The sequence below is a fragment of the Pagrus pagrus genome (genome assembly GCF_965226575.1).
Source record: "Pagrus pagrus genome assembly, chromosome: 20".
Lineage (NCBI taxonomy): Eukaryota > Metazoa > Chordata > Actinopteri > Spariformes > Sparidae > Pagrus > Pagrus pagrus.
Genome location: NC_140207.1, coordinates 26,696,960 through 26,721,545, shown reverse-complemented (window position 1 = coordinate 26,721,545; position 24,586 = coordinate 26,696,960). Strand labels below are relative to the sequence as shown.

At 40.5% G+C, this 24,586-nt stretch overlaps 1 protein-coding gene across 3 annotated transcripts in view; it reads right to left on the bottom strand.

Moving 5' to 3' along the window:
• The window catches only part of rsu1 (Ras suppressor protein 1), a 168,128-nt gene that overhangs the window by 25,151 nt on the left and 118,391 nt on the right, over window positions 1-24,586 (bottom strand). For all 3 annotated transcript variants that reach the window (XM_084340835.1, XM_084340834.1, XM_084340836.1), the window contains exon 8: window positions 19,954-20,086. In XM_084340835.1, the coding sequence (XP_084196961.1) occupies window positions 19,954-20,086 (133 nt within the window). The remainder of the gene's footprint in view (window positions 1-19,953; window positions 20,087-24,586) is intronic.

Here is a 24,586-nt window from a genome sequence, read left to right as displayed (position 1 = left end):
ACTCGGAGTAAGCTGTGTTTCTTGCAGGAGGGCTATGTGAACATGTTCCTTTTTCAGGAAACTTAAAATCTTTTTACGCTTAATAGGATTGTGTATGCCCCTCACAACTGCACATTTTAAGTGTGGGTCTATCACTGGCCATCTTGTATTGAGGAAACAATCCTGGAATATGGATGAAAATACCGAAAACACTTGAGCACCCTGACGCAAAACTGAAAAACAAAACATAAATAATAAAGGGACTGCTTTGCTAACATTTAAAACAGAACTTTGTACAAAGAAAATATAACAAATAGGCATTGGGGTCAGACTTCGGTCTGTTACACCCATCCGGGGTGTGAGCTAATCTCCCTGCTCAAACTGAGGAAGATGCTGGACAGGGTATTAAACTTTTTTCAAACCTTAAATGTGTAAAGCACCTCAACCCTTGGCCCGCAGCTCTAATCAAAACAAGTTAGGAAGTCTACTCTGCGGTGAGTCTGTGAGCATCCATCAATGCATAGGCCGAACAGAAAAAAGGGGGAATCCCCGACTGTATCGCTAGAATATACATTTAGCACATTTAGTAACATGTGACAGGTCTATCAACAAAAGGATGAAAAACAAATGGCCTGAGAGAAAAAAAACAAAAAATACAACCGGACATAGTCGTGTCAAATCCGGCGTTAAACAATTGAGTTATATATGCTCACCCGCTCCTCAGTCGAACCTGATATTTTCAGATAGATTCAGTACCACAGTAACATGACGGTGTTGTAGAGAATGAAGGCTCAGTCAGCGGAGGTAACGGAAGAAGATCCTCCGTGCTGCGACACTTTATCCAAGAAGGCAGCCACTTCTTTGGGATGTTTGAAGACTTTTTCTTGCCCGTTGTGTTTAATCTGGAGAACGGCTGGGTAAAGCATGGCGGAGGCGATTCTTCTCTCTTTCAGCTGCTGTTTCACCGGGAAAAATTCCTGTCGCTTCCGTAGAACAGCTGCGGAGAAATCCTCAAATATCATGATTGTGGCGCCGTTGTACACCAGGGTCTGTGCTTTCCTTGCCGCCTGCATTATCCGGACTTTGTCTTGAAAGTTGTGGAGCTTAATGATAACAGCTCGGGGCCGCTGGTGGACGGCGTGTGAGGGCGCGATGGCAGCAGTCCAGTTTAACGGACCCACCTTTGAAGCTCACTTTCAGAAGCTCCGGCAGCCAGGTCTTAAAGAAAGCAACAGGGTTAGCACCCTCGCTGCCTTCAGGAAGCCCGACGACATGTATGTTGCACCGCCGGCTCCTGTTTTCTAAATCGTCAATCTTTTCCATGGCCGCCTCCGGCTTGTTCTCGAAGTCGGAGAGCTTAGTGATGTGAATTGCAATGGCGTCCTCGGAGTTCGAAATGCGGTCTTCAGCCTCTGTAATCCGGACATCCAGCGCGGTGATTTTAGACGAACATGCCTCAAGTTTATTCAGAACCGGGTCAATCTTCTTATCAAAGGAAGCCTCCACACCTTTGAGCACTTCAGCGGTTATTCTTTCCACCAAGCTGACCCAGGAGTGGCCGCGTGTCGTCCGCCATGTTAGCTTGGCTGCTCGACGGCGAGTTTGGTGACTAAACTCCTGATACAGGGGATTTCGCGAGCAGATTAAGTATGCTCTGCCTGGAAGGTGCTCTCTTAGTTCTAGGCATCGATGACTGCTCACTAAAACCACAGTTTTCTGTAGAAAAATAGTCTGTAGGATACCGAGCTGTGGGAGCACAAATGAGCTGCTTACTCGTACCCGAAAAAAACTTTTTTGATTGGAGTCAACTTCCACTCCACTCCACTCCACTCCACTCCAGTGGGAAAAACTGTACTTTGTACTCCACTGCATTTATTGTCTTACAGCTATAGTTGCTAGTCTCCAACATAGGTCTTCAGTGGCCTCACGATTCAATTTGGCTAAGATTCAACTGTCAACGATTCGAATGCAAAACGATTCTCGATGCATCTCAGTGTATGGCATCCTCAGTGATCTACATAACTGCACATAGCTACTTTTTCATCATTTATTCAGAAAGTCCTGCTGCACACACCTCTCTCAGAGGTGGATGGCAAAGTTGACAGCGCCTCCTCAGATCTTGGCTGATTAGCTGGGCTTGCTGTAACAGTTATCATTTATGGCTGCAGACGTTAGCTTCAGGTGAAAATGGCTAACGTGATTAGTAACTGTTGTGAGGCAGAAGTCACGCTCAGCGTGGGTCTCGTCCAGTTCGTGCTTCCCAGCAAGTTCATAAAATCCGATGTGCTTTTTAAAAAATACTACATGAGTTTGTTTTTTTTTAATCACTTGCAGATGATCCCTGTCCAGGTCTCTGCCTCCCTCTGACATACCTCCTACGTCAGTAACATTAGCCTAATGTCTGCCCACAATTCGAAGCATTGGAGCAATGTTGCGACATAACTTTTCTGTCCAGTTGAGGCCGGACAATCAACCATCAACATAAGCTGCAGACTGTCAATTATACCTGTCTCTGCATCAATGCAGAATCTTCTACATCCGCATCGCAATGTATCTAGTAATCGAGTAATTTCCACACCTCTAGTTTCCAATTAATATTTTATACATACAATATTTGATCAGTTAAAAATGAGTCTACTTCGGATGTCAATCCACATAGAAAAGGTCTATTTTCTTACCAAAACACAGAGTCTCCCTCATGAGTTTGTGCCTCTGCCAAATCTGTTGGAAAGCCGACAAGACTCACCTATTATCGCAGGATCTGTGTGTGGTCATGACTGGTTCTAATCCTTTAATGCAGCCGTGACAATAGGCTAGACAAGCGGCTCCTGCCAGCCAATCGGACATAAGTTGAGTTGGGGGCTTAGAGCCTGCCCCTCTCAGGTAACCGAAAGACGCAGACAGAAATAAAACCTCTCCAATTTTGACTGTTGCCCTACTCAACCTTCCAGACACTGTGCTTATGATTCTTTTAAGGTGATGCTGCAGTCAGCTACATTATCAGGAATCTGTAAACCAAAGTCCCACCACCAAAACAAAAGGATGTTGAATTTGCTTCAAACAAAGTTGTTTGTATGATTTGTTGTCAGATTAGTTGTAAAGGCCAAGAATCTCTACAAATGTCCCCATTTGAATGCGGGTTGAAAGCTTGCATTAATAGCCTCCTGGCTGCATCCCACTGCCTCCCTGATCTTTTTCCCAAAACTCAAAGCTTTGTGCCTGTCTTTACAGTCTTGATGCAAAGCATCAAACTAAGCTTGAGAACTTAATTAAAGCTCTGCTTACTTTGAGCTCAACACACTTTAACAATGACTGTAGGACAGTAGGGGGCTGTCAGTCCTGGAAGCTAGCTATTAGACTATGAGCTTATGGAAAAATCTGGTATATGCAAAATGTAAAGTGTATCCAATGGATGTCTTAAATGAATTTGTCAAGTCCATGAAAAAAGGGTCCTGTGTCATGGAAATGTGACGATCAGAAGTGTTGATGTTGGTCAAGGGAATTTTCTGAACTGTCCATAGCGTCAGGCCAAAGGTCTCCGAGTCACCAATTTTGGGATTCCTTTTATTATGTTGTGAGAATCATAAATTGATATTGAATAACATGACGATGAGTAGTTGTATCTATTTGTTGCTCTGAACCACAGTGACAGCCCAATGGTCTCAGTGACTCACAATCCCTTAACATAAATCTCTGCATAAAGGACTGAATGCTTCTGAAAATGGTTAGCAGTAATGTAAAATCTACTCATGAAATAATAAACTATCAACATGTAATGACTGTGTGTCCTGTTACAGATAGTTCCACTAAAGCAAAGGTTCAGAGCAGAGTTTGGAAAATTACTACTGCTTTCATGCAATAAAGTACACACCCTCTCAAGTAATGTCACATTTTAATGGATATTTTACTGTTCCAAGGTATTCCACTGAATGTCTCCCTGTAGAGGGGGCATTACAAAATACCTTTTATCTTACCAAGATAAATAGCAAAGTATTATTACTACTTTCAATTTCAAGCTTTAGTCTATATAAGACAGAAACTGGAGGTGCAGTAGACAGATGTGAGTGTGTGTGTGTGTGTGTGTGTGTGTGTGTGTGTGTGTGTGTGTGTGTGTGTGTGTTGACAGACCTGAAAGATGAAGGACATTTAGTCTGGTCTGAATAAAGCTGTGAAGACTCAGAGAAGATCTCTCTGGGAAATTGTTTAACACCTGTCGAAAGACCGGCTGCTGCCAGATATGTGTGTGTGTGTGTGTGTGTGTGTGTGTGTGTGTGTGTGTGTGTGTGCGGTAACTTTCACTTTTGTAATTCTTCACATGCACTCATACATCTTTTACACTATTGCATCCTCACAAGCCCTCTTTGACACAGGCTTTTTGAGGCAGGAAGGCCATGGTGCAGAAGATGACATTAGAGGATATAGTGCAGGGTGTTTGTTTGCAAGTCGCTGATGAGCTCAATAGATAGATTATGCGTGTGTTGCTTTTATGAGTGCTAACTTCAGGGTTGACAGTGATCGATCACAAACATATAATGGCAGTCCATAATACAGAGTGGCAAAGCTCTCCATCATCTAGCCTGACAGACACAGGTGACTGGTCAATTTGATCAGCTTGTCACTAAATATAATGTATAGTGATTTATTCCAAACTGTAAGCTGGAAGTTCATAGCCGGCAGGGTACATATATACATACGAGCTGTTCCAGATTTGGGTCCGAATGTGACTAATGCTACAACATTCAAACCACTGACAGGTGATGTGAATAACATTGATCATCTCACGACAATGTGATGTTCTGCTGGGTAACCTTGGGTGCTGGCATTCATGTGAATGCCACTTGACACGCACAACCCATCCAAACACTGTTGTGGACCAAGTACACCCCCTCATCACAACAACACTACCTGATGGCAGTGGCCCCCCAGCAGGAAAATGTGCCCTGACACACCGCAAACACTGCTCAGGAACAGCTCGAGGAACACAGTAAAGGGCCCAAGGTGTTGACCGGGCCTCCAAATTCCCCAGATCCCAATCTGATCGAGCATCTGTAAGACGTGCTGGAGAAGGTCTGATCCATGGAGGCCCCACCCCCCAACATACAGGACCCAGAGGATCCACTATAAAACGCCTTGGTGCCAGACACCACAGGACACCCTCAGAGGTCTTAAGTCCATGTCTTGAGAGGTCGGAGCTGTTTTGTCTGCACAAGGGGAACTTTCACAATATTAGGCAGGTGGTCATAATGTTATGCCTGATCAGTATATATATATATATATATACATATATATATATATATATATATATATATAAAGTCAAGCATGGCATTGTTTATCCATATACATACACAGAATCTCTAGGGTACTATTGTGTCTGTTACCAGGGTGTTGGCGCTGGATCCTCTGAGTCTCTGGGTAGCAATGTGGGCCTCTTTTGGCGGTCCCACGAATGCTCGATTGGATGAGCATCAGGAAAATTTGGAGCCAAAGTGTCCTGACCAGTGTATTGATTTGAAGAGGTAAACAGTCTTTGACCTCCCATGAATCTGTAGCTTTGTGGGTGCGTTTTGCTGAGGAGGTAATTTACATACTCTGTTGCCACCACACTACGCAAGAAGAAATAATTAATTTCCAGTTCAACTTGTGGTCTTGTTTTGTTCCATGTTGTTGAAACAGATTTCAAACAACGACATGACTGATTGGCATTGCAGTCCTGTACCTGCGCCCTTTCCCACTAGGGGAGCCGAGCAGTAAAACAAGCTTGATTGCCTTTCGTCTGGTTGTGCATCACACATTCCCATGTAGTCTCTACCATTTAAATATCTGTAGGGAGTGGTACTGAGCTGTTCCAGATTTGGATCCGAATGTGTGATTGTTGGTTCGTCCTTGCTTGGATTTTGTGTGGCTTTCAAAAAAACATGTAATGCTAAAGAAACCCACCTAAGATAAGAACAAAAGTTCTGAAGATAGTGTTACAGATGAAGCCTCCCGTTCCTCAATGATGGGGCCCTAACCGGTGCGTGACGGGTCCGTACTCAGACCTGGAAGAGTCCGTGACTGGAATGAGATCCCCCGCAATGTCATAGTGAACGCAGGGCCAAATCGTAATGCCCCTTAGCGCCATGTGTGAAAACCAGTTGCAATCTATCCACCAGGAGGAGCAGTGATGATGGAAGCTGAGGCGTTACTTCAGTGTGAAATCTTACTGTTCTTACTGTATCATAGGCATACAGTATTTGATGTGTGTGAGAGTGTGATTCCCACACAGAGCCATTTCCTTGTTTGTTATTGTAGTTATATAAATGTTATTTCTCATGCTGTTAGATTACTGCTAGACCATGCCATCGGTGCGTTTTTTTTTGCCACAGTGAAAATGATATTTTTGAAAGGCTAAACACCAACAAGCAGAATGTTTTTTTTAGGTAAAAACATGTCGAAGAGTTTTGAAATTATAAAATTTTAAATTTTAAATTAAAATTAATTTAAAATTAAATCGATCTTTTTTCAATATATTTTGACTTTTTGACTTTTCAAGTGCTCTGAAATTATTAGAAATGTTCAGATTACATGAGTCAGAAGCAATCTTACCCCAAAAAACAAAACAAAGACAAAAACATTTATAACAACAATATTTTTTCTGTATTTCCGCAAATGTGGAAGGCACAGACCAATTTTTGGTGAAGCCATGATGATATCAAGTCCCTGTTGAGTCCGCCTTGAATGCTTCAGAGATTGTTAGATTTCCCAAATTGAATAAATACTGCACATATGAACACAGAAATGCTTAGCTAGCTCAAGGTTGTTATAACTAAAATACCTGCTAAATAATATTTTCCACGGACAGATTAAGGTACGCTACTACATATCTGCAGATTTCATGTCAAGTAACTTCAGTGTTAAAAATTCCAAAAGCTGAAATGTATGGAAAAAATATTGCTGCAATCATTTCCAAAATCCACTACGTGGTTTTAACTAATGAGAAACTCTGTCTCAATATGTGTTTAATCACAAAAGCATTTTCACTGTGGCAAAACAAAGATTTCTGCACGCACCTGAAGGCGTCGTCTGACAGTAATCTAACAGCATGAGAAATTACATTTATGTAACCACAATAACAAAACGTTTTCAGCTCTTTCACTATAATAGTTTGTCCCGTTCATCAATTCCCAAGCCATAGTACATTCACTTCCATGCAGTACTGTTGAAAAACAAAAAGCTGAAGCATAATATTAATGACCTCATGATATGGCAGATAATCTTTAAATATGCTTGGTCCGTGATCATATTTGTATTTGGTTTGAATATTTTGCTGGTTGTGGGTGGTTACAAGACACATGAACTATCTAACTAACTATGGTCATTCTGCTGTTTAATTTTTCTGATATTTTTATCAGAATTTCCTCACACAGTGGCGGAAACTGTAAAACAAGTTGGTGGGGGTAGAAATGTCTCACTTCTGTTGGCGGGGTGGCTTGGGAGATGACAGGAGGCAGGGTGATGACACGCAGCAAGACACCACAGGTCAAGCTCGATCCCTGGGCCTCTGCAGGGTGTCTGTATATGGGTCACATGCTCTACCAGCTGAGCTTCTGGAGTGCGTCGGATACACACACATATATATATAAAAATATATATATATATATATATAAATATATATACATTTATAGTGGCATTAACGTGCTCATATCTTTAAGGCTGCTGCAGGTAAAGGATGAACTAATTTTAAGAACTGTATATACCTATAATAATATAACCTAGATACAACTTTAGATTATTGATATAAAATATAAATAAAGTAAGTTAAGTTAAGAAACCAGTAGGTTTGGCTGGGAACCGACTGGGAACTGGCTGGCATCCTAAAGGCAGGTGGATGGGAAAAATTGAGGCGGCTGAAACTGTATGTTTTCTCCAGAGTTGTATTGCTTGGTCGTTCCATCAGTCCAACACCTTGTGACCACCATTATGAGCTGGGACATGAGGTACTTATTCTGCTATTCCTTTAGTCAGGTACTTATTCTGCCCCCCTCCCTCCCTGTTTTTATTTTCCTTTGGACGTGTGCCGGGCGGTGTCTCCGCGTGCACATCCAAAGGAGATAAGATAAAAATAAGAGAAGACACAGCAAGCTTACAGTAGCTTGCAGCTGCACTTCCAGACCCTTACCCTGTGTGCAGGTAGACAAACACGCAACTGGTACGAGGGTAATTCAGAGATCAGAGATGTTTTAGAGATCCTTTATAGCAGGACTTACCAAAGTCCAGACTTTGGTCCACATCTGGAGCCTCATTTATAAAACTCTCTCCGGAGGATCCACACTAACTTTTTGCATACGAACAAATGTACATATGCCAAAAAATATCAAATACTTCTTGATTTATAAAACCTGGCGTTCACCTGCCAGTGCGTGATTTCCTTTTAAAAATTCTTAAATCAACTTGGAAATGTGCATTGGCCTATTATCCCGCCCTCTCCACACCCTCATTGATGGTCAATGCAAAGTCCCTTATGAATGTTTCTGCAGAGACATGAGCTGCTGATCCATGGTTCTTTACAGTGAATCATGGCCACAACGAGAAGACGACGAAGATTTTCTTTTTCTTTTTTTGACAGAAAACAAGGTGATTATGGGTGGGGTTGAGGTTATAAAACACATTATTCATTATTTCATTCAAGTAGCCCTCTCACAGTTCAAAGACAGTAAAAGACAGATGATGCAGATGCAGTATTTCAGACGACTGGCACTGCAGTTGTAGCACCCTATAATGTAATAATTTCCTGAAAATGTAATAACGCCTGAAAATGTAATTAAATTTGCACTTAACTCAATTGAAAATGTAATAAAACCCAATAATGTAATAACTTCACCAATAATGTAATAAAATTATCTGACTGATATTGTAATAACATTTTTACCGATAATGTAATACCTTATTAGTTTTTATGAGTTGTTTTTTTTTTTTTCAAAACTGATAATGTAATACTTGACAGATAATGTAATATATATGTTCATTTTCAGTCCAGAGTTCTACATTTTGTGTTTTGAGAATCTAAGAATGTTATATACACTGGATTTGAAACAACAGAATGACTATTGCTTCCCTAGATGTACCTCTTCACTTCACAGGTTTCCAACAAATCACTACCTCATGAAAACAACCACAAACCAACAAAACAACTTTCAGTAACACTTCATTTGAAGAGGGTGTACATAAGCATTCATACTGTAACACCTGCATACACATTACATGACACCTGACATAAACATAGGCCTACATATCCACTTGTAAATGGTTATTAAATCACTTTCAATGTCAAATGGACATCTTACTCTATGTCAAGTGGCATAGTGGTCAGCTGACATACTGTCATACTGATAGTATATTATGAGATTTACCTGTATAAATAAAGGTTAATAAAAATGTCAGCATCAAAATGACAAAACTTGATGACAACTGGCATCCTTTTTGGGTTTATACAGGGTTTCTGAAGTTGTATGCTGTTTCTATGATAGTACAATTCAAATTTGGTGAAAGTAATTGTCTAAAGGTATTACGTCCATTTAAATCCTGTTTTATTGAAGTGACATCATTTCTGCAACGCCATCTGCTGGTAATGTCACTTACCAGCAGATGGGCTGCCACTAGAGGGCCTGCAACAGGCCCGTGCAGAGACTTTTGGAGGGGCAGGTGCTCAAGAAAAAAAAAAGGCATAAAAACTATATATATATATATCAGTGATCATAATGATAATGAGAAAAGAAAACACATTAACTAAAGGTACTACCTATGCTGAGATTCAAACCCATACTAGAGGATGGTTCTGCTTACTGAGGGAGCTGCTCTACCAGGTGAGCTATACATCAGCCATAATGCTGCGATGTGTCTACCGTCTTTAAGAGTTGCCGTGTGTGGCAAGAGGTGAAGAGGTACCTTTAGGGAAGAGTTACCTGGGGTCTCCATGCTACTCAGAAGCTTATATCTGAGCTGGAGTTCTGGGCTCCCAAGGAGGTAAGTCCATCACCCACTCAGTAAGACCAGGATGTTGTTGCATGTCCCTGAGTATTTGCACTGCATATGGCTGTATGGTACTCAAGGTCTGCAATTTAACCCAATAGTTATTCTGTTGTTTCAAATCAAGTGTTTTTAACATTCTTAGATTCTCAAAACACAAAAGAACTCTGTAGAACTCTGGACTGGAAATGAACATATATATTACATTATCTGTCAAGTATTACATATCAGTTTTGGAAAAAAAAAAACTCCTGAAAATGTAATAAATTCCCTATAATGTAATAAGGTATTACATTATAGGTAAAAATGTTATTACAATGTCAGTCAGATTATTTTATTACATTATTGGTGAAGTTATTACATTATTGGGTTTTATTACATTTTCAATTGAGTTAAGTGCAAATTTAATTACATTTTCAGGCGTTATTACATTTTCAGGAAATTATTACATTATAGGGTGCTACAGCAGTATTTATATTTTTATTAGAGATCAGACTGACTACTATACTTGCCAAAATGATCGCGATTATCAGTGGTATCCCCCACCCTGAAAAGTCATTTCGAAATAGAGGTTTGCTTCGTGAAAACTATTAATTTTTATTATGATGAACTTAATGGCTTAATTTCCAGGCTGTGATAATTTATTGTATATAGTACTTTATTATTGTATATAGTACTTTATTGTTTGTTATTGTTTCTATACAATTGTATTTTGATTGTATTTGTAACTTGAATGTACCCACTGCTATGATGACCTAATTTCCCCTCGGGGAGTAATAAAGTTAGCTATCTAGCTATCTAGCTATCTTATACAATCCCTATGTGGAGGAGGTTAAGATGTACCGGCTGATGTTCTGGAGAAGGCATTGTGTGTGGCGGTCACCACTCAGTCTCCAGTGTGCTCTGTGCATTGCACAGTGTGTGCCTGACAGCATATTCGTGTTCACTGCAGCGATTTTACACAAAACAACAACACGGAAACTTGGTGATATATGTACAGTATTCATTCTTTAAAGCTATTTGATGTAGTATTAGATTTCTACAACAGCAAGGTCATTACAGATTACTATCACAAAACAACAGTTAGTTACCAAACCATCCGGCCCTCTCCCCTGTGCTCCAGGGTTGAATATGATGGTGAGAGAGCTGATGAAACGTTGATTTCAGATTTGAGTTAGCTTTTGTCTTTTACAACTGAAAGGTGTTTATGGAATAATTATCCTTCACTACCAGCGCAAACAAATGACACTGCTGGTTAGAATGTTTACATTAACATGGATTTACAATTGAAATTTGATGTTAAAGCTGGGGTTGGTAAGATGGAAAAATCGTCAAGCCCATGCTAGATTTTGAAAATATCCAGCCAAAAAATCCCAAGAATATCCCTCCAGTCAGGCCTCTCTCCAAAGCAACTCCCCCCAAACCACGGACGCACTCTGTCTGATGACTACAGAATACCGCTGACGAGTCCTGAGTCCTCAAGAGCAGTGGGAAGGAGAGTATATCGGAGCATCGTTTTCATCACAACATCTAACTACAAGTAGCTACTTCATGTTTCATTTGCTTGCAATGAACACTGAGTATTATCATCAACGTAAACAACTAACATAGCCATTGTTAGTACTGTCAAGGTAGCTTTATTAGTTTTCAGTAATTCTTTTGTTAGTATTCAGAAATTGTGTATATATAAAAGTGTATATGTTCACAGCATGCTGAGGACAGTCAAGCTCTGTTCCATAAGAATATCCAATCATGTCGTTGATGAAGGTTCTCAGTCATCCAGGTCATGGTAAATCTAGGTGCTGTATCATAGGCAACTGGACTTGTTTCAGTTTCTTGACGACGTTTCACCTCTCATCCAAGAGGCTTATTCAGTTCTAACTAACTGGAGAGGAGTTGGTAGGCCTTTAAACTCTGTGTGGGAGTGTCCTTACAGAGTCCTTAAGGACACGTGTGAGCTCTGAGTTTCAGAGTCGCTAGGGCCACTTGTGGGTCGTTGGTCCAACCGGCCTTTATGTGGGTTGCAAAGCCTAGGTGAGCCCAGGTGGGAATGGTCGTGAAGCTGTCTGGGAAGAGAACTCGGTACAGCATTGTAGGTGTCAAAAAGCTACCAGGAGCACCCACCTACAAGCAGTGCATGTGTGAATACTGTTATTTGGATTAGATCCACAGTACGTGTAAACGTTGGCCAGCGTGTAAATGGTAAGGTTACATGTAAATATGTTCCATGCAGCAGTAGTCTATCATAGCTAGCTAGCTAGTTAGCAGCATTGACTACATAATGCAGAGTAATAATACATTTCCCCCAACCAAAACAAACCAGCTCATTTCCTGTCCAACAGATCACGTCTATTTTTTGGCCTTCGACTTGATCAGTTGTCACCATCGTTGAAAAGCCACGCCAATGTTGACTCTCGTTTAACCTCTTGGGCTAGCCAACTTCTTGTTTATAGCCTTCTTGAGTTCGGTCTTTCTTTTCTCCCTCTGTTTGGCAGTGCAAGCTGCTGTAGGCACAGCTCATAATGAAAAGTGTGGCTGCACTTTCTTTGCCATTCTTGTCCGTAAACAATGAGCTCACTCTGCCACAGCTCCAGATGTGCGTTGCGTAGACTGCAGTCACATGCACTGAATGAAGGGCAGCATGGGCAGGTAAGGACAGATTGATGTCCAAAAAATATCTTCAGTCTGCTAAAATTGATTGGATGAAGTTATCATAGCCCTGTCGCAGCCACAGACAATGGATTTGAAAAAAAAGAAAAAGAAAATTCAAAGCATTTGGTGTTTTGATTGTTGCCTGGATGTTCAGAGGTTTTCTAAAAATATAATAATAAATGCTTCTGAACAGAATTACCAACCCCAGCTTGAAGTGAAATCAAGTGTGAGATGCATCATTAGGTGTAAAATAATGCCTTCACATTTAATTTCTACAATCTGGCTTCTATTCACCACCTCACCATCGGTGTTTCCCCTTGTACATATGCATGGGTCAAAGTTTCCGTAAATTTACACACATTTCCATGTTGAGTATTTTTATTTTTTTTTTATAAATCTCAATTTATGCTTTAAAGTGGCATTTCAAGCCCTATTTTGTTAGTAAGCAAGCTCTATAAATGAGGCCCCTGGACCGGACTGCAAGATTAATAACTTGTTAGTTTCCCTGAATACACAGTATAGCTCGAGGTCATTTACACCAATCCTGTCCCTGTATGAAGGTGGCTTAAATGTGGCTTATGTCGTTGACATTGTGGCAACGTTAACTGATGCAAAGTGTAGAGAGAGTATTGTTATGCATTTCTTTGTATTTGCATTTATTTAAGTATTTAATGAAGGCACAAAACATAAAAAATTGTAATGTTGGTTGTACATTCTTAAACAGATATATGCTGCTGTTTTTTGTGCCCCTGCCACCTCCCCATCTCCACCCAGTCTTCACCGATCCATCTCTGCCCAGTCTTCGCAGACTCACCAGCTTTATCATTTCATCAGCCTATCAGTTCCAGAAGAGTCATCAGCCACCACCACCAACGTCTGGACTACGTGGGTGGATTTAATTGCTATTGCTCAAGGCAGATGCCCTTCTATCACAAAATCTCCCAGTAGAGTCAAAGTGCTGAAGACACATCATCACATATCATCTACTGTAATAAACATTTTCTTTTCTTCATACTAGTCTCTCCTGAATTAAATTAAATTTTAATAAAAAAAGGGCCTTTTTTTTTGGGGCAAGTTTTTCCTCACTCGAATCGAGGGTCGAAGGACAGAGGGTGTCGTCTCTGTACAGATTGTAAAGCCCTCTGAGGCAAACTGTGATTTGTGAATTTGGGCTATACAAATAAAATTTGATTTGATTTGATTTGAATATATCTCACTAAGATTTAAAAATATTATACTAACATTCTATAAGAATATTATAATAATTTATACTGGTTACTAATCTAGGTTTTGGATACTACATCTGCAGTGGATGGATGGGACAGGAGACACTTGAAACCCTGTGCATTATGATATCTATAATCATTTCATGAAATCTTTTCTCATTTTGAGGAGTTAAACATTGGCCCAGTGCACTGGCACTGTCAGCTGCTGCATATATATAGTGCCTGAATAATTCCTATTTGTTCAACAAAACTATTTGGAAAGATGTGCACACAGATAGAAGACTCACTGCCATACACTGCTCATACAAGTATGCAAACATAATATGGAAAGGGATATGGTTGAGACATGGTCTTCTTGTCTAACTCACACACAGTCACACAGTGCAGGGATCAGTTCCAGAGCATGCCTCAGAGCAGCAGTTTGAGGCATTCACACAGAGGATTTGCAGCATCTCCTTCTGCCTGGAACAAAGAATTCATAGCAGCCTTCTGCTTCATACTACTACCTCCAGCATTTCATCTCCATATGAGAGAAGACTGCTTAGACTAACACTTCTGTGCTCTAAAATACACATTGTATTGATCATATTTCTCACATTTATAATATAACATAATATCAACCAGTATACATCACACATTAAATCTCAAACCCTGTTTGCACCTGTTTGATTAGCCTTGGAGACAGATCCCCTTTGCCTTTTGAGATTATTTTAAGGTGGAAAACTGCTCAGATTTTTTTCAAATATGCAGTTTTTTTGCTTCTTTATTTAATCATGATTCTCCAGGCAGACTTCCATGACTAACACAAGATTAACTTTTTTTTGTTCAATAAACCTTGAGAATGAAGTGATGAGGAAACTTAGATAAAGTTAAAGGTTCACTTATTGTCAATTTACAACACCAGGGTTGTAAAACAAAACTGAGTCCTTTATGCTACATAACAGAAAAAAAGCAACAAAAAAAACAAAACAATTTTATACAATTAAGTGTGGAGGATGAATGAAGAAGTCTTACAGCCCTCCGGAGCAGATACGCAGGACTTCTATTTCTGCTGGATGCCGGAGCACAATGCAGCAATTCAGCCGAATTCAGCACAAAGCAGACAGGAAGTCACACACCGAAACAACAACATAACATCTGGTTAATTTTCAAAATAAAACCCTGTGTTGACACTAGCACAAAAATCTCAAAAAAGAGAGAAATAAAAGCACTTCTTCTAATCCTTCGGTTGGGAACACTTCGTGTTGTTGTGTTTATAACACATACCTATATCTGCGGTCACGTGTGATTATGTAATTATCACAGGAACCCCTTGGTCTCGTAACTCCAAATGTTCGGCAGTGCTGCGCCGTGCCGGACTCAAAACGCAACCGGTGGGGTTTGCCGGATGACGGAGCAAAACCGTACCGGAGCTGGAACGCAACGGACATGCATCCAGTGGAATCTTTGGATAATGCTGTGTCAGCAGTGAAGGCGTGAAGTCATTTATTTCAGCAGTGGCTGCAGTGCGCACCACATCCAATATTTGGCCATTGTGTCATTGATGACAGTTGCTCCCTCAAATTGTACTACATTTTATTTTTAAGTGCTTTTTTATAGCTTTAATCGTTAAGGCTAGCATGATTATTGTAGCCAAAAAATTCCCTTAAACAATATAATATTAAAACGATTTAATATTAGTGTTCTGTGACACCCCTAATTGAAGCACGTATTACTTAAGACAGAGGGTGACAAGGGTGTGAATAAGACTGACATAACAGCATGTCTGTTATCACAAAGTGTCATTCAGTGAATTATGTCACTTTTAAGGCAAAGTTTAAATTTTTTTTTAAATGTCTTGTGACTGTGTTTGATTGAAATAACCAAGACAACTTAACTATAACCATAACAGAACGAATGACACTTAATGACATTTAGGATAATCAACTGTGTTTTATTAGAAGCCCCATTCACAATGCCCTTTCAGTGCGGGAATAATGCGCCGATTCTCCGCAACGCCATTGTGTGAAAGTTCAGATGTGGAGAGGGGAGACAGTTTCGCTGTGGCTCTGATGCGCCTTCAGAGGTAGTATCTGAGTCGCAGCAGAGGATGATCAACAGGGTCAAACCATCAGTAAAAATTGTTGGACGGATGAAGCTCCCTGCACCCCCTGCACCAGACTGTGGAAGCCTTGAGCAGCTTCTTCCCTCAGTATGTGAGATGCCTTTATTCACTTGTCCAAACTAAATTCCACTCCCTAAAATAGCTTTATCTTTGTTTTGTATTGATTTTTTTGTGCACCACAAAGGAACTTCAACTAAGTTTAATTTTGCAACCTGGTTTGTAAAAGGATTAATAAACCTTGATATATTCAATCCATCCATCCATCATTTTTCTTCCACTTATCTGGGGTCAGTTCACAGAGGTAGCAGGCTATTCCAGATGTTCCCCTCCCTACCCATCTGCTGGCCTGGCTCTACTCAGTTTGACTCAACGCGGCAGCCCGGTGTGGCATGGATTTACATTTCCATCACAACTGGGCTACCTGCTTTAAGATGTGTTTTAAACCAATGATGCGCTTGTCCGATCCCCACAGCACTATCGAAGAATCACCACAAAGTGGTTCCACTAATTCAGTTACAAATGCATTTCATTTCTTATAACTTCTTTACAATAAAAGCCCCCTTTTATTTAATCATTTAAAGCTTTTATTATGAAGCCTTTCAGTGTTTCTTACACATAGACAGGGGTGTCCGCCAAGATATATTAATGGCCATCCAAGTATATTTGGTAACCCATTTTAGCATTTTATATTTTTATTTCTTTTTTTATCTGTCCGTGAGAATGAAGCCATCCAGGAATGATTAAATAGTGGACAATCTGCCCACACTCCTTCTCTTGCATCTACTGTCAATCCCACATGTTTTGCTGAGAGCAAGAGACACTCTCTGGAATTACATCAGTAATCATACTGATTGTGATAAGACCTCTCCTATTCAATTTAGGCCTACATATGTTGTTGTTTTGTACAAGCTTGAAAGTGCACCTGGATGTTGCAATGTCGTTCAGTGCACGTCGGTTTTAATTGGCTACATAATTAACAAGCTCCTCCACACACGGCTCACCTGCAGTTATGACAATGGAATCCTAAATGCTAGGTGTGCTTTTTGGCTGACTTTATAAATCTTAACTAATGTTGCTGGTAGATGGAAAACAGAAAGAAGAGGAAGAAACAGAAAGAAGAGGGAGACAGAAAGGAGAGAGAAACAGGAAGGAAAGGCAGGCCAGTGTGCAAGCTAGACAATTAAAGCAACACTATGAAATGTAGGCAAACTCTTCAAGTGATTCTGAAGAAACATTGATTGATTTTTGAGTCTCATTCTCAGGTCTTCAGGTGGGAGTCGAAGACCCGACAGACCTCTACCAGACATTCCGAGTTCACTGTCAATACTCGTCTGGGATTACCAGCTGTCTTTGGCAGCCTCCCCTGCCATCTGATCCAATGCATCACCAGGTGGTGATCAGTTGACAGCTCTGCTCCTCTATTCACCTGACTGCCCAAGACATATGCCTGCAGATCTGTCCTTCAATCTGGTAGGTAGGCCTGGTACCAAGTACAATTATGAAGCACCTTATGATCGAACATGGTGTTCAGTGTGGCCAATCCATGACTAGCAGAGAAATCCAATAACAATGCACCACTCAGGTTCAGAACAGACAGGCTGTTCCTCCCAATCACCCCCATTTAGGTTTCCCCATTGTAGTCCGCGTGAGCGTTGAAGTCCCTCAAAAGAACAATAGAGTCCCCAAATGGAACCCAACCAAAGCCCTCCAATAAGGCCGGGTACTCTGAGCTGCTTCTCAGTGCATAAGCACAAACAACAGTCAGAGAAACGCAGGCAGATGTCCCATTTCTGTGGCCAATCACATAAGCTAGCGATCAGACTCGTAGCAAGAATGACTGAAACCACAGTGGATTGTAACATAATGTGTCATATGTATTCACTCAGTTTGGCAATGTGCATCACTTTAAAACACTTTTATCTGTGGATGACGATGATCACTGTAGGACCATCATGCTTAACCTACTCTGGCAGATGCATGACCAGAGATCAGAGGCAAACCGAATGGGTCAGCAGCGGGGCATGGTATTTAGCATGACTAAATGCTACAGAGGGAACAAAACGGACATTTCTGTGTGTCACGTTGTGTTTCACTTGTGATCACACGGTTTGGTCTTGGGGCCCTGGTTCGCCCCTGAGACCAATTTGCCAAGGGAGACCCTACGAGGAGCTATTGCCCCCAACAACATAGCTCCCAGGCTCACAGGAACACAGGGACACAAAAAATCCTCAACCACATTAAAGGGGCACTATGTACTTTTGGAGTAGAAATTCCAACTCCAAATTTTTTAATATTTACAATATTAATAAAGTAATAATTCATATTCAGGAATATTTATTTTTCCATAACTGAAGCCGTTCTCAGAGGGAAATTAGGTCCCCAGAACACTGTTTAATGCTAGAAAGGTGGCAGGGTCTGCCAAACATAAACAAAGTGAAAAAAAGAAAAGAAATTGTTTCAGTCATGAAAACAGTTTATGTAGTTTGCTTCAGCATAATAAATCAGTCACTGAAGATCTAGTCTGATTAAAATGTCTTGCCTAAAACTACAGTACATAGTGCAACTTTAAGGTGGTGATTTAGTCAAACTTGGTTAATCCATTTTATTAAACAGTCAGAAAAGTCAGAGTAGGCATTGATGACTTTGATAACCTCATTAAGTGCTTTTTGTCATTTTTGCAGAAATACTAGTATGTCTTCTTCATAGAGACTGATTTTGTGTGTTATGGTTTTTGTTGTGATGCCGGTGATGCAAATTTTTTTATGTATTGCCACGTCTAATGGTTTGATGAATAGGGTAAATAGTAATGTGAGAGTGGATATCCCTGTCTGGTTCCTCTGCCAAGTGCAATGAAGTTCACTGAAGTAATTTTTTAGAGGCTGTTGTCTCTATTAACAGGATACGTACCACAGTCCTTTAAACTAGCTGTAATTAGACCGCTCCTTAAAAAGCCTAATCTTGATCCAGAAGCTTTAGCCAACTATAGACCTATATCCAACCTCCCTTTCCTCTCCAAGATCCTTGAGAAAGCAGTCGCCAACCAGCTATGTGACTTTCTTCATAACAATAGTTTATATGAGGATTTTCAATCAGGTTTTAGAACACATCATAGCACAGAGACGGCACTGGTGAAAGTTACAAATGACCTCCTAATCGCTTCTGACAAAGGACTTGTCTCTGTCCTGGTCTTACTAGATCTTAGTGCTGCATTTGATACCATTGATCATCACATTCTACTACAGAGACTGGAACACTTAATTGGCATTAAAGGACCCGCATTAAACTGGTTTAAGTCCTATTTATCTGATCGATTTCAGTTTGTACATGTTAATGATGAGTCATCCCTGTATACCAAGGTTAGTCATGGTGTTCTTCAAGGCTCCGTGCTTGGACCCATACTATTCACCCTATATATGCTCCCTTTAGGAAATATAATTCGGAAACACTCCATAAACTTTCATTGTTACGCAGATGATACCCAGTTATACCTATCAATAAAGCCAGATGAAACTAATCAGCTTACTAAACTCCATGCATGTCTCAAGGACATTAAGACCTGGATGACCTGCAATTTTCTGCTGTTAAATTCAGATAAAACCGAAGTTATAGTACTTGGTCCTAAACACCTTAGAGATGCATTATCTAATGATATAGCTAGTTTGGATGGCATTAACTTGGCCTCCAACACCACCGTCAGGAATCTGGGAGTTATCTTTGATCAAGATATGTCCTTCAACTCCCACATAAAACAAATTTCAAGGTCTGCATTTTTTCATCTACGTAACATTGCAAAAAATGAATGAATTTTTATGAAAAAATACCTTAAATTAAAGTTTTTTATCCCTTTTTTCTTTTTCAAAATGACTAGAAACATAGGTCCACACACTTAGTGTATAAACCAGTCCACTGTTAGAAAGGTAGGAATGCATATGTGTGTGTGTGTGTGTGTGTGTGTGTGTGTGTGTGTGTGTGTTTTTTATTACTTACTACTTGTAGGTCTCTGAGCGAACATATTCAAAAACATGGGAGACACCCAGCTGGAACTGGTCTGCAATAGGAGTGACCCAGGGATTATTCTCCGCTTTAAACACCTGCTTAGGACCAGTCAGATCCAAATTGCCTGCAAACATAGACAAATTGATCACACTCATCATCTGTTAATTTGTGTAGATTTTGCCTTATTCACATTCATAACACACACTAACACTAGAAGCTGCTCTCTGTATAACCACAGTTGTGTAGTGTGAACAGGATGGCAAACTGACAACTTCAAAAGTCATGTAGCGTGATCAAGTCATTAGTGGCCAACAGAACTGATCACCAAAGATCTGTTGGCCACTAATGACTTGATCACACTACATTACTTTCAAAGTTGTCAGTTTGCCATCCTGTTCACACTACACACGTTTCTGCCTTGCTGTCAGGAGTTCTATAGTCGTGGTTTTCACACCATACAGTGGTAGCCACATAGAAGTTCCCCTCCCAGCCTGCTATGCTGCTCCCATCAGAGTCCCAGCAGAGACCCCCTCCTTTTCCTGGGCGTGACTAGTTTTTACTGAAACTCTACCCATTCAATGAAATACAGGACATGACCAGGAGATGGCGCTTCTCTCACAGAATACAGTACATATCGCCAGAGGCGGCATTTACAGCGCCGCCTCTGGCGGTGAGTGGAAATTCACATAATTCATAGAACCACGAGTACATGTTTGATTTAAGAAGTGAAATTATAACAGACCTAGCTACTGGAGATGCACTGGCCACTGTTTTATCTGGAAATAAATTGTTGTAGCTAATAATACCTACTGTCAATTTTTTTTTATCACAATTTATTTACTGTGAATCTACATTTAAAGAGGAAAAACTAAGGGAGTGATGAAAAGCCTTTTGGAAGATGTTTGCAGATGCAGGTATTCAGTGCATGCCTTCGACCAGGGAATTAGCATTATCATTGCTCAACCTTTTGTTTGCACTAATGGGCCACCTATTGGTCACCCAGTGTCACACAAATCATGCAATCCTGCAATGCAGCTGGCTGTTCAAATTTGAACATCATTTGTGTTTGTTGTCAGAGCTTTAATCATATGTTCAGACACAAACTTCCAGAAGTATTCCAATTGTGTAAGGAGGGAAATTACATCTTCTGTGAGAGCTGGACCGGAGAGAATATTATTGGGACCAATATGTATATTACTACTAGTGATACCAGTCATGGAGAATGGCGTGTTTTTTGGTTCGGACTCAATGTCCACCCTGTCTGGGCAATAAGTGGCTTGTTGGTTTACAGTACTTTGTCCACTTGTCCACAGGTATTGTCACCTGACTCTGCATCACTTGCATCAATGTCTAATATCATGTCCACATCACTCTATCCATTTTGGATGATAACAATCACATCCAGCACACAAGGATCTGTCCTTGCTGGTGGCATTCTGAAATGGAAAAAAAATTGAATGTATTATCAGGTTGTAGATAACCTGTAGGAGAAGTGGTGGGGGTAGGGAAATTGACTCCAATATAAAGTGTTTACACATTCACACATTTCACTAGTCACACAATTGTCTGGCTAACCTATTGTACTCTCTGATTATCATCCTGGAAGGTATGCATGCAGCCCCAACACACCCTAAACTACTGAACATTCACACCTGCTCCAGAGCATCACCATCTCCAAGCATCCCCCACTACTGCTTTGACTTTGAATTGATTAGAAAATGAGCATGAATTTCTTTAGAAGGTCCTGCTTTAAACATTTTTATCTTTAACGCTGTATTTCCTCTGGATTACATTAGATTACAAGATTTTAATAGATAAAACTAAGAAAATTAACAAGAAAATTAACAATTAAAAGTATCTTATTTGATTATGAAACGTTTTATTTTAACACTTAGGCCTAATAATATATAATAAAAAAAATAAATAATCGAAAAAGCTGGAAACGAGCTGATCTAAAACAAAAACAAAAAAAGAGCCAAGAAAGGAGTTAGGCAATAGAACAATAAAACAACATACAATTATATAATACAAATTTTATAAACTAATTATAGATTATTATTATCAAATTATACATTTGAAAACGGTCAAAATGACCGTCTTGGCCGTCCTAGTGTTGAGGATCATCTCTCTCTCTCACTGCTGTCCGCGGTGCTGAACCAAAGAAAAGGATTTTAACAAGATAATGTAACTTTTTGAGTGTGAAAAACTATATCAGTCACATTGTTATTCAAAGAAAAGTATTTTGTATAGGCTACACCTTGAAACAGACTTTAATGATTGAATTTTGTTATTTATTTACATCACAAATTGATAACTTAATTCAGATCCAGATTTCTTCAGATTTTTATTGCCAGCGGGGGGGGGGGGTTTATCCGTTGTGTGATAGCGGAGCGGAGAGTCCGCCGCTGGATTTTGCAACCACGGTCAGTAGTATTAGCAGGCGTATAGGCAAACAAACAAACAACCACCACAACGACCATTATTCATTGTATTATTACATTTGTGGGAAGTTATTGTAATACAGATTTTCACTTCCCCACAAACGGAATAAATCCCTGCACACGTAATAGTTATTACATTTGTGGGAAATTGCGTGTTACGTTTGTAGTAGGCAGCAGCTATTACGTTTGTGGAAAATGTATTACATTTGTGGGTTTATTACATTAAATGCTGCAGATTTTTATTACGTTTGTGGTTTATTACGTTTGCGGACATTATTACGTTGGCGGGCGTTACACGGTCACTTAGGACCACACTTTCTTTTTACACATACAGTCTCATGCGTGTATATTCACGGACACGTCGGCATGTTGTTTATTTATTCGTTAGGGTTTATTTGCGCACCGTATGCTTCAGTGTTAACATTAAAACCACCACAAGGCAAACATTTACTAGAATGCAAAATCTGTAGACAAGTAAACTGCGAGTGATATACATTTTTATTTGTGCTCTGTGTTTATTTATCTTTGAAGCTACTTATATCGCCTGTTTTGGAGGCAATTCATCTGAGGGAAAAAAGAAAGGAGGAGGAAAAGTGATTGACAGATTAACTCGGGTCAAAATCACTGCTCCTCCCGGTGGACAAATGAGGCGCTGCAGCTGATTTTCACACAGGCTGCAGAGGGGCGTTAACAGTCGTGGCTGCATTCACTACGTCATCGCGGGGGATTAAATTATCCCCACGGGCCAAGCGGGAGCCCGTCACGGAGCTGCCACGGACCAATCATGGTCCCGCAGAGGTCCTACCAGGGAATCGGGGGAACTTCGAGTTGGCTACTACTGTATGACACACAGGAATGACACATTCCAAACACCCTAAGTTGTTTGTATACCTATTTGCAGCAAAAACCTTTAACCTTTAAACACACCGACCCATTCGACTTGCAGCTGTGTTTCTAGGCTATGCAGAGTTGACAGGCAGGGGCCGGGAGGGCCTTCATACAAGCCCAGTTTAAACAACCTGATTTTCAGCAAAGCAGCGTTTGCCACCGGGCTGATCATTTAGGGGCATTCAGCCTGTCCACACTCTCTCGCCCAGAGACACTCGGCACTGAAGAGAGGAGGATCCAAGATGAGCAGCTGCCAGTCAGTCAGGAGGGACTGCAACTGCCGAAGACTGCAGTGTGTTTATTGGGGAAACTACAGGTCACAATCGCCCTTATTTGCACCAGAGGAGAAGACGGAAAATGCTATGCTTCAAGGCGGAGCAATCACAGTCGTTGCGGTCTACGTCAATGGGATGTGCAGTTACATTTCTGGAGAGGTGCACGTCAGGCTAGGGCTTAAACGATGGCGTAGGGCATGCACATACACAATGCCATAGGTATGACGTAGATTCAACGCAGAAACATAAATCAAGCTTTAGTTTAAGACCAGATGTTAGCCCTGTTGGTGCAACTGGCCTCAGACATATGATGTAAATATATCAAAGTGGTGTGATAAAACTATGAAATAACTGTTAATTGGTGATGAGGCTCATGTGTCAGTAGTTGTTAGTAGTAGAGATGTCAGTATGTTGGTGGACAGGGTCATTTATAATCTCTAGTATTAGAAATTACAAAAAAAATAAATAACAAAAATGGAAAAAAAACATACACATTTCATTATTGTTAAAGTGACAACGAGGAACTTTAGGTTTTTGTTGATTCCAGCCCCTTTGGACAAAAGCGGTATAATCTGTTGTAAAGATCTTTGCTAGTGCATGAAGGCGGCGCGTGCATTGCGATAGCATTTGCAAGTCCGAGTGATCGGATCAGAGCACAGGCATTAATAAGATTATTACACGGCTCTATTGAATGCTGTTCTCTGACTGGTCCATCGCTGCGTTCTACGGTCTGTTATTTCTGTATCATGACCGTCGTCAAGTATAACAGACCGTTGCTAGGGACGGCGCTCTGATCCGCCCTGGCAACGTATAGCAACATGAGCAAGACAGCTGGACTTTCAACGCGTTACACCAACCACAGCATAAGAAGCACCGCTGTCCAGCTCCTCTCTCAGGCCAGCCTTGAAAGTGAAAGTGAAAGTGAAAACTTTACCCATCAATCCTTGTCGCTGCTGAATCATTGTGGGTGATTATTTATTTCACTCGTAAGCCTTGTAATAAGCGGGATAATGTATAGTT